Source organism: Rhopilema esculentum, chromosome 4, assembly GCF_057945365.1.
Source record: "Rhopilema esculentum isolate cy_ngs chromosome 4, ASM5794536v1, whole genome shotgun sequence".
NCBI lineage: Eukaryota > Metazoa > Cnidaria > Scyphozoa > Rhizostomeae > Rhizostomatidae > Rhopilema > Rhopilema esculentum.
In genome coordinates this window covers 9,832,555-9,843,707 of record NC_142818.1, presented here as the reverse complement: position 1 = coordinate 9,843,707, position 11,153 = coordinate 9,832,555, and the positions used below count along the sequence as shown (strand labels likewise).

General features: G+C 35.4%; 3 protein-coding genes across 5 annotated transcripts; 2 read left to right on the top strand and 1 right to left on the bottom strand.

The window, feature by feature from the left end:
* The first annotated feature begins 137 nt into the window (after window positions 1-137).
* Window positions 138-1,636, top strand: LOC148960415 (uncharacterized). Its single transcript, XM_089116041.1, has 2 exons — window positions 138-278; window positions 1,313-1,636. Exons 1-2 carry the CDS (start codon window positions 183-185, stop codon window positions 1,502-1,504), a joined length of 288 nt encoding a protein of 95 aa, XP_088972167.1. The 5' UTR covers window positions 138-182; the 3' UTR covers window positions 1,505-1,636.
* A 1,112-nt stretch (window positions 1,637-2,748) lies between these two features.
* Window positions 2,749-6,767, bottom strand: LOC135691108 (uncharacterized). Of its 2 annotated transcripts, none has more exons than XM_065208870.2 (3): window positions 6,543-6,767; window positions 5,757-5,926; window positions 2,749-3,972 (listed from the first exon to the last, which is right to left on the bottom strand). In XM_065208870.2, the coding sequence occupies exons 1-3, from the start codon at window positions 6,676-6,678 to the stop codon at window positions 2,749-2,751; spliced, it is 1,530 nt and encodes a 509-aa protein (XP_065064942.2). In that variant the 5' UTR covers window positions 6,679-6,767. The 2 variants fall into 2 exon arrangements, with proteins under 2 accessions (XP_065064942.2, XP_065064943.2); XM_065208871.2 differs by having other exon boundaries at window positions 5,795-5,926; window positions 6,543-6,684.
* A 71-nt stretch (window positions 6,768-6,838) lies between these two features.
* LOC135691111 (uncharacterized) lies at window positions 6,839-11,079 on the top strand. Of its 2 annotated transcripts, none has more exons than XM_065208874.2 (3): window positions 6,839-6,985; window positions 7,923-8,316; window positions 9,507-11,074. In XM_065208874.2, the coding sequence occupies exons 2-3, from the start codon at window positions 7,933-7,935 to the stop codon at window positions 10,335-10,337; spliced, it is 1,215 nt and encodes a 404-aa protein (XP_065064946.2). In that variant the 5' UTR covers window positions 6,839-6,985; window positions 7,923-7,932; the 3' UTR covers window positions 10,338-11,074. The 2 variants fall into 2 exon arrangements, with proteins under 2 accessions (XP_065064946.2, XP_065064947.2); XM_065208875.2 differs by having other exon boundaries at window positions 6,871-6,981; window positions 9,507-11,079.
* Window positions 11,080-11,153: the final 74 nt, after the last annotated feature.

Below are 11,153 nucleotides of genomic sequence, written 5' to 3'. Positions count from 1 at the left end.
GTGAGACCCACCTGTGATGGTATCTAAAACGAGGCAGATGTAACATGGTACAATTACATCTAGGCCCAACGACGAATAGGATGGCGTGACCGGGCAGGCTCTCTTCGTTATTTGGAGTGAAAACTAATCAGCTATTTCTTGTATAAACTGAAATATTGCTGTTTAAAATAAATTTTTAAGGAATGGCACAGTATCTTGGCAGAGTAGTTGGGACAAAGATGGACAAAACCGCGAAGGTGATGGTCACAAAAATGAAACTTCATCCTGTTATCAAAAAGGTGATTTTATTTCGTCAATTGAACCAACCTGTTAAATTTAACTTAATGCATCGTTAAGAAGGATTGGAAAGTTTCTTGAACATTTTACTCTATGCAATTCTCTCAACTGATTGTGAAAAATGCAAGGGGGACATAAATAATTCCCAGTCTGCAGCATCATGACAATCCTCTACAAGATATTGTGTGTGCAAAAGCAAATAAGAATGTGTGCAAGAGTGCTAACGAAATGTGGAATGTGTGCACACTATTCAGTTTCATTTGAACGTTTACGGCACTCTTTCAGTAGGCAAAATTTGGGCTAAGAATGGCTCTCGCCATATGTGAGACCATTTCACAAAAATTTTACTTCATACTATAATTTAGCATGGGGGTACATTACATTGGCATTTTGAAATATCAAATAAAAGCATTAAGATATGAAATGATGCCAGGGCAATTCTATGGTAAGGGTGTGGTCCCTAAAAAATTTTCTGGGGAGTGCCCACAGACCCCCTTTTCTCCTATTTTACATACTTCTAATTATTCACTAGTTCCCCCTGAAAATAAGTGGCTTGCATGTTATTTTTATTCACATACAACAAAAATGGGAGGAGGGGTAGAATCTGGAAAAACCACTTTGCTCACACCTGCACATAGCCAAAGTGATACATAATTTCTAACTTTGTTTGCATTAATCCATTCTGCTAACAAAGACTAGATTGTTGCTATGAACTTTATTTTTGAAAACAAATTTTTCTACTTGTGTCAGTGAGATAATTCTGATACTGGTTATTTAGGCAACCATAAAATCCCGATTAATTAGCATTTTATAAAACAGCAAACTAGTTGCTAGCCTTTGTTGTCACAGGCATACAATTGCCCAATGGGAGAATTCTTAGTAAATAATATCATTTCTCATAATTGATCTTTTTGCACCAAATTGCTCAAAATCAAGGCAAAGTCTTTGAAAATAGAGATCAATAATGAATAATGCTCCTTTATAGCCTTAACATGGATGAATTCTTCTTATATGCATTCTTTTCATTTTTTGATAGTTTTGGAACCATAGAAAGGTTTACTTTGCCCACGATGAAGGCAATGATTGTAAAGACGGTGACCTTGTGCTTATCAAGGAATGCAAGCCTATTTCAAAGAAGAAGTCATTCAGAATCCTTGAGATTGTTGAGAAATCACCAATGACAATTAATTTTACAACTGAGTTGAACAAAGATTCCAAAATCAGTTAAGATGTTTTCACTGTCTATTTGATATTTTGACAACTTGCTAACCTAAGTGCAGTAAAGTTGTGACAAATAATACAAATCTATTGTATGTAACGTATGTATGTAATGAATATTGAAAGTGGATGACTTGACTAAGCTTGAAAACTTGCTGACAGCCTGGTTCTCAACTTATAGATTCTAAATGTGTAAATTAACAAGACTGACAAATGTTACATAAAATTCTGAGTTATAAAATTTAAGGTGAAATACTTGTGTAAACGACTAACTAAAATTTTAAAATCACAATGCCCATTCAAACAAGACAAGATCTTGGGATTTAGTCTTTTCAGTAAAATACAATTTATATTGTCCTTCTTAGAATTTGAAAGACCTTATGTGGCCAAATATTCCAATGTTTTGACATGCAGAGGTCCTTTTTCTCAGAGTACCTTGTTTGATGTTAGTGTACATAAGATGGTTACTAAAATTTCAACCAGAAAGATTAATACCAGCATGTTAGCTCTTTTTTATTTATAAGCACAAATACAGGTGTCTTTTCTGATTGTTTTAGGGATCAAATTCAGCTCTATGAGTATTGGGTAACGGGGGGAACTCACAGTTGTATTTATTTGATAACCTAGTATACCCAAAAATGTTATAATCACCATGTGACAGTAAATCAAAAGTTCATTGAAGAAGATGCACCTTTTCATAGACAAAATGAATATCTTTGAAAGGTGAGGGGGGAAGCACAAGCAGGAAATAACAGAGGGCACCTTCATGAGCTTCAAATAGACATCTTGTCTTTGTTTCTGAAAGTAAGTGTGGAGGCATTTATCCCCTGTGTCCTGCGATTCCTAGGTGTATGCACTTTTTAATTTTGAAGTACTTTGGTTTGCTCTAGTACTAGACATAAAAAATTAAAAGAAAAAAACTAATGCGGATAAAATTGAACCATATGCCTTAAAATGAATTGTGCAAAGTATAAATTACGGGGATGTATGAAAAAATTTGCCTAAAAGCAGTCACCAAAAGGGACTTGTATATGAAAAATATGGTAAAATTTGAACTATTAAACTACTTCACTTGCTACCAACTAAATACTTCTTGATTCCATTGATTTACATGCTCTTTTGAGTGCCTTTACTTTACTTTCCATTGCCCTAGTTTCCTGCTCATAGCATTGCCGGTCTCAATGCTCTTTGTTTGAGTTAAAAAAGAAAGTCATTTTAAACCAATATTAAAATCATTGCTTTGTTATAACAATTCTATTTGTGGCCTATTAGATCCACATCATAACCATCCATAATAATCTTTTTCTTTAAAGCATCTAACTCACTGTCAAATATGTCACAACCTCGCACTTCCATAATTTTCAAGTTCTTCATGTTTTCTACAGCATACCATATTCCACCAGCAGTAACTTTAGCATTCCCAGATATATTTAGATGCTCAATCTTCTCAGTATCCATGAAATTCTCCAGGTCCCTCAGGTTATTGTCATCAAACTGAGGAAGCTCCACAAGACAAAGTGTTTTTGTGTTATATCCACCTTGCAAGATTGCTTGAAGATCAAAGTCAGAGTCATCAGATTTCCTTTTTTGCAAATCGATTTGAAGATTGTTCAAAAGTGGGCACATCTGTAGCAAACTATACTTCTCATGCTTACCTCCAAGGCTAATCATTTCATTCATAAACTTGTCATTATGCAATGCATTTCGTTGCATAACTTCTTGCCAGAGAACATAAGGAATCCATTCAGTTGCTAGATAGGGACAGTGGTTAAGAAACAGTTTTTCAATGTGTGAACAGTATTGGGCAAATAATGATGTCCTCAGATCAGATATTCCAGAAAAATCAATTGAATTTAAACCGTGCCCTGCTCGTTTTAGAAACCTCTTGATTACTTCTGAATATTTTTTGATACTGCAATAAGAAATATTCAGGTTCTCTAGCATCTGGCAATTCTCAGCTATAACTTCTAAAGATTTTTCAGTAATACCTCTGCAATTACTCAGGCATAATGCCTTTAGATTGGGACATGAGGCTACAATTTTGTGTACTGAGTTGTCATCAATTCGATCACTGAGTGTCAGGTCTATAGCTTGGATTGAAAAGAATACATGATTGCTTGCAAACGCCTCAAAGTTAACTGCTGTCATCGGTAAAGATATATGCTTTATCTTCTTACAACTGGTAAAAATCTGCAAAAGTATGTCATCTGTAAGGGCATCTGCATTGCCAAGAGTTAATACTTGGATATTGGTCAATAACTTCATTCTTAAGAATGAGTCAGTATTTAGCCTTTCACAGTTGGAACTCTGAAAACATAAAAGGCTTGGACAATACCTGACCAAATTGGCAACAAATTCATCGGACATGTTCTCATTGTTAAAAATGAGGCTTTCAAGGTTTGAGTAGTTGTATGGTATCAAGTTTAACATTGACTTGGAATATCTTGTACCATCAGATAGCTTTAGGCTCTTTATTTTCTACAATAAAATAACATTAGTTATACTCCATAATAAAGCACCAAAGGTTTTTAATCTTTTCACACCATGAAAAATAAGTTTTCACAAAACTTGGCTTATGCCATTAGCAGACCTTTTAGCATTGGGTTGGCCTACCTTTTATTATAGCACAGTGTTCATTTGGCTTAGCAATGGCTTACAACATAAAATTTGCATAGGCTTGGTTAACGTGAGCTCCAGAGCATCAAGTAAGGGATTTTAAGAAGGAGCGTTGCTGGTAAGGTTTGTTGAACATCTACACTACAACTGGAAACCCCTAAATTGAATTTAATCACGTTAGATATGCGCTCAGAATTGATGAGGAAAGGTGCCGAATTGACGATTTTGCCACTATTTTTGGTATTTTGCATTTGAGCTAATTTGGATAAGATCAAAAAGTTTATAAACTTACATTCAAAAAGTATTGGGACAAATTCAATAAAAGAACTATGGTGTTCTGCTATTCAGGTTTGCAATGGAACATTGTTCAGGTATGAGCAGGTAATTTTCAATAGTCTAGGCCTGTGTATCCCAAAAATGTGGTTAAAAATTAAAAAAAGTAATTTTACTTTTAGAATCATAACTGCTACAAAAGAATTGGATTCTTACAATCTTTCTATATACAATAGCAAAATCTGCAAAAGAGTTGTTTGGCCTAAAAACGGAAAACTCAAATGGCCTGTTGACAATTTTCTAGAGATGCCAAAATGAATTTGATTTTTTAGATTCACATTTGCATAATAGTTTTGCATAAGTCTCAAAGAAAGTTTCCTGAATCAACAAAAACGTAACAATGTCATGAAATTATTGAATTTGTTCAAGCTGCTTTTGAAATGGCATAACACTCGGCAAAGCCACAGTATCCGTCATCGACATATAATTTTTGCTTTCAGAGAGCATTTTTTTTAAAGCTGAGCAATTTGCATTTCTTAGGATTTCATAGCCACGTTTTTGCCTATGATTCTGAATTGAGCTTCTAAATGACAATAAAATGCCTGGTAAGGATTCAAATCTATTACTTTGCAGTTTCCTCAGAAAGGACCTTTCATCTCTTGATGTTGTGAACTTCTTTTGTCTGCCAACCCTTTGGTGAATTGTTTACTTTTCTTGTAAGGAAAAACCACAAAAGCTGCACTCATTGAGCAGCCAAGAAGTGATGCAATTTCACGGGATTCATTCATGTTATTTTTGCAGAAAGCAATTTTCCAAGCGTTTCTCGTAACTCAGTTATTGACTTTTAAGAACTTCCATGCTTACGTCTCAAGTCCTATATAAATTGTATGGTTGATGTTTTGTGAATTTCTTTTCATAAATAAAGGCATCAAAAACATCAACAATGTCTTACGAAAATTTCATGGAAATTGTCGCCATACTTTTTTAATGAAAAAGATTTTTAAAAAGACTTTCCTAATTTGTTCCATAAAATGTCTTCAAAATTTTGAAGTTTGTCCCAATTCTTTTCTTAACGTGAGTATATTTTTAATTTGGCACCCATCTGTATGGCCCTATCTGTATATTTCATTCACAATACAAGATATCTCCATCATTGCCATTATTGGTGTTTTTGATGTGGAGGAGGGCAAGTGCCTAGGCCACATTTTGTCAAGATGCAGATTCTATAGCACTATGATTTCAATCAGCTCAAATTCCTAGCTTTAAAGAAAATACATAAATCTGTTGCACAGATATTCCAATAAATATCAAATTCAGGGATATCTGTAGCCACTAATGTCACAATACAGCAAAACAAGAACAGAATTCTTTACCTTACAGCGTTTCAACAAGATCTTCAAAATACTCTCACCAAGTCTGAATGTTGTCGATTTGGAAAGATCAATTGAGTCCAACTGGGAATGGAATAGAAGATGAACATGCTTTGGAAGAAATTTATCATTTTTAACCAAAGTATCAAATAATTCTTGTGTCAAACCATGATCTGCAGAAAAAAGTGAATACACAATGACAATTAAAATTCATTATTACTGTCTGTCAAAAATTTTTATTTTTATTGGTATTGTCCTATTTTTATAGAAACTTTCTTCATTGTTTTAAATTTTTATATTTTAACTACATTTACTGAAAAACCCAGATTGGGTGAAAAATTATAACGGCAACATGTTTCGCATTATTGGCAAAGCCATTGTTCCATCTATCAGTTTGTGAATCTATCTACCAAATAAACATGACAAACTGCTTTTGTGTAGACAGAAGAAGTTCGTTTTCACCTTAGGACTCCCTTGGTAACATTTTCGATAGGAAAGCGGCACTGATTGGACAACCTGCTCGTTGAGTAAATTTTTGAAAAACTGCCGTCAAAATTCTACCGCGATCGTCAGTTACGAAGGCTTGAAACTGTCCCTTTCAAACCCTTATAATAATAGAAGGGGGGAGGGAAAACATAAAAATGACAGTTATAAAAATTACTGTCACTTTCTAAGCATATAAGACTAGTGATAAATGGATCATCATCCAATAGCCCTATTCAAAAATTGAATCTTCTTTTTTCTTTAGAATTAAAAAAACAAACAGGAATTTGAAGAAAAGCTACTTACCGAGTCCTTCAAAGGGGCCTAACAGATATAAGTAACTTTCTGGATCTTCAGGAATCATCTCAGCCCAGTAGCTTATGTTCCTTGCAATGAATGCAAGTGCTGTAACTTTAAGACTTCGAATTCTTCTGCTTTTCATTTTTGCATGTTATCTAGGCAAAGCCAAACCACTGTCAAATTCTACAACCTCACAAGTTCACTTCCGAGCCTAATGCCTATCAAGTTCACTTCTCTGATCAAAAGCCTCTTTGTCAAGTTTACAATGCGCTTCTATATCATTGGCGCGATTGGCGCAGGCGCTTCTATATCATTGGCGTAAACCAATCAGAATTACTTTGAGGCTCTGTTCGTGGAAGAAATTGAAAACTAAAGTGTTTTGGGCTGTTTGGAAAGCATGTTGGGAGCTTGCTACAAAAAACAACTTGTTGGTGCTTTGTAGGAAGTAGGTGAGGAAACAATATTTTGATAGCACTTACAACTGAATTCTTACTCACATATACACTTACAAACTTGTAACAATTTCGGAAATATTTTCTTGTAAGCGTACGACTAAAACAAACACTTCCATGTAGGCTGTAATTGTTCACCAAACCACCCTGGCACTCACAAGCTCCGAAAGCGTGAAAGTTAAGCAAAGAAAACATTACGTTCGTCTATCCGAAATAAGAAATGTTAGACACGCAGGGGAACCCAATGCAGAGCAAAGTTTTGTGTTTGGTTTAGCATCGATTGAAGGCTAGTTTGTTTTGTTTGTTATGCTTAGGTATGAAGTACTGGCTGATATTGATTTATGTTCACCTGGCGATTCAGACGATTCGTTCTGACGATTTGCACACAAACCAGGAAACACTTTATAGACGTAGGAAACACTTGAAAAGTGGTTGGGAATATGTAAGCAAAATGAGCACCACTGTGAATTGCAGATAGCCTCTGTTTTTGAAAAATGGGGTACATCCCCCTGTGTCCCAGATGTTAACAAGCCTTCTGTGCCCCAATTCCCTTTTGTTTATTGGTAACATATTTTTTATTTGGGCAACGTAAGACATCCCACAACTTGAAAAACTGCACAGTTTTTCCGAAAAATTGATGAAAATGTTCATATTTTTATTGATGGATAACTGCATGCTACTGGGTCTTTTAGATACTTGTTAGGCATTTCAAATGATGCCAAAGGCTCAGTTTTCTCCAAAATCACACTTCTGTTTTTCATCAATTTCATTATTGAACTTTGCTTCATTGTTTTCCATAACTTGTATTGAGTTTTTAATCTTCCTCAAAGTTGGTGCGTTATGGAAAAAATTAACACCTGCTGCTTCAAGCCTCTGCACTCCTCCTCTTCTCTTAAATTAGTTACAATTTTTACTGATATTTTCTCAATTCTAGTTGATAAGCAATGGCAGGAGCTTTGGATTTGGAAGGACAGCTATGCTCTGTATGCTGGGAAGGAAATGATTTCAGGGTGTTGCAGTGTGGCCATGGGTTTTGTTTAGAATGTCTCAGAGCACTGTATATGAATCATGATCACAAGATAGTTTGTCCAATGGACAGAGCTCCAGATGAAAGACCACCAGAAAGTCTGCCAACTCCAAATCAATTTCAAGGACGACTCTATATTCAAACAGTTGATGATGAAGTTTATGTCAATATGAATCAACTTATTGATGCCCAAATTAAGCAAAGGAAATGCACAATCAAGCAACTTAGAATGATTGTTGCATCACTTACTGGGCATGAATTCAATTGTGCTGGAGCAAAGATTGGTGGTAGTGCTTTAGGGGTACGGATTTGTTTTTCATTTGCAGTCATCAAGCCTTCTCAAAAAATTGAAATTTGTGCTAAGGCTGGTGAAACATACTTGAAAGTGGAGAGGCCAAAATATCAAAGTCTTGAAAGGGCTTAGGAAAGGCTGCCACCAGGGTTGGTGGTAAGAAAATTTTTAGAATCATGGTGTCTTAGGGATGGCCAGAAACTGTATCTAAAATTAATTTTGACTGAAGGTGTTGCATAGTCGCGTCTATTGTGATGTTGACTTGGAATAGAAAAGTTTTGCAAAGTTTTAGAATACCACTATCATATAGCTCGTGATGAAACCTTTTTTTTAGATTTCAAAAGTATCAGAAATAAGATGGGGGAGAAAAATAAAGGAAACACAGATTATTAAAAAACATTAACGTTGAATTATCAATAGAAGAAACATCTGATCTCAACTTTTTCGGAAATTAAGTGCTTTAACAAAAGTTTGAAAAGCCTTCAAACTGGGCTTGCCAAAATGAGTTTAAATATAATTTTTAATTGCATCAATATTTTCTGTTTCTTAGTAGGAATGGATTATCCAAATGATCAAACTCTGAAGTTTTCTTGATGATACTTTTTAAGAACCAATCTGCCCACATTTTATTTCTCATATCCTCAAAAAAGTTTTTTCCAGCTGTTCCTTTTCCTTCAACAGCTGATTTTTCTCTTTTTGTGATGTTTCTGAGAAAGTTTTTGTTAACAAATAGACCCAAGTTTAGGCAATGGAAAAAATGAAACTCCGTCAATTTGTGCTGGCACCAAGTTATTCTGGACTAGATTTCTCGATCTATTTGCTAAGCCAAGCTGTCACTCGTTGTAAAACTTAGACAATGATTGATTTCTTCGATCTATTTCCCATCTTCAATTTTATTTATGTCTTCTATGGTAAAGACATAGCAACCATAGTAAAGCCATGGACACATTTAAGAGAATACCAGGCAAAGTTACTTATAGAATCATATACTACATTTATTTCCACTTTTGCCTAAAATGTTTCTTAAGCAGAAAAGTGGGGGGGGGGGGCATGCCGGCCCTGGTTATATGACATTTATTTGTCAAATAGAATACTTCTTTTTTGACACATTAAAAGTACAATGTCTAGTTTATAAAGTGCAGGAACTTTAATAGATCATTTTTTTCTGAACATTTTTAATTTTATTGTTTGTCCTTTAGATTGGTGGTGCAATCATGGGCATTGTTGGCATCAGCCTTAGTTTGACTGGCGTTGGGGCAGTTGCAGGCATGCCGCTAGCTGCTACTGGTTTTGGACTAGCTGCAGCTGGGGGTGTGACAGCAGGTGTTACAATGGTAGTGGAAGGAATCCTCAAGAAAATTGGAATTGATAAAATCCAAGAGGAACTGCAAAGAGACTACTTTAAGGCAGAACAACTAAAAGTTCTTTTGTACAGAGCAGCAAATGATTCCCACTTTGCAAGAAGATGGAATATTTATGGTTTGGATATCGTATACATTGGGAGTTTGATACCAAGAATGGCAAAACTTGGCTTAACAACTGCTGCTGGAATACGTATAGCTTTTGGCATTGGGAGAGCAGCCACAACAACTGCATTACATGTTGCTGGGTTGGTATTTGCAGCAGCACTTATTCCACTGGATATAGCCCAATTGATAATCAGTTCAATAAAGATTCACAAAAAGGAGCCATCAAAAGTGGTACAAGATATTTCAGATCTGGCAGATGTTTTGGAGAAGGAGCTGAAGGTGTTTCTTATTGATGGGGGCTTCTTTAACCTGGTTTATACAACTGATGGCTGCTGGGCATACATAGAGGTTTATGCAACGAAAACAAATGCATTTGAGCAGCAGAAAGAAAGAGGCTTTCTTTTAGCAGAGCTGGCTGAGTTTGGCAATATTGTTCATCGAGGAAGTGAACCAGATGTTCCCAACAGAGTCAGGAATATAATCCAAAATGAATGGTACAATCACTATGACGAGTACTTGGCCAAGGTTTTGGAAGAATCATTGAGTTTAGGGCAAGAATGACCCCTCTTCTTGTGATTTGTCTTTGCTTTAGCAAAATGTACACAATAAAGATCTGGTATCAAGGTTAGACAAGGGAGCTGAAATTTTTAGAATAGTTTGTAGATTTATTGTAAGAGTGCATGTTTTTAGGCATAATCCTGATGTTTTTAGGAACACTGTCATTACCTATTTCTCTTTAATAGTACTTTTTATTTTTACTGTAATTTGTAAGAATATATGATCTATTTTTGAATGTATTTAAGAGTTTGGGCCTTTTATAGAAGCCCTGTACAGAAATTTTTCTACACCTTCTCTCTCCTCTAATCTTTGCATCCTAAGGTCTTCTCCTCAAAATGTCATTGTTCTAATCTTAGTAAGCTCCTGCCAGTATAGAGGGGTGGGAGGAGTAGGATAAAGTCCCTGGAAATCACCTCATATTGTATTGTTGGCAGAATTAAGCACCTTCTTTGAGTGTCCTTTATCTTTGATTTTTAGGATATTAAAGCAATAACTAAAACATGATTCTGTCACTGGACAGCAATTACTAGAAATCTTAATTGTGCCAAAAACTATGATCACAACAACATGTTTAGGATAACTTGCAGAATTTGGTTGTCTTTCTGTACACAGAAGGATTTTGTTTTACACATTCTCCATTACTTTTTGATCAATTCCTTTGGTAACATTTTCGATTGGCAAGCGAAGCTGACCTGGCAACCTTTTACAGCCAAGTGCTTGCGATGCGAATTGGCCTATTTCAATCCACAACTGGGTAAAAATATTTCCCTACCTAGTACTTTTGATCGTTGTTCTGACGTTTTATACTGTGAAGAGTGT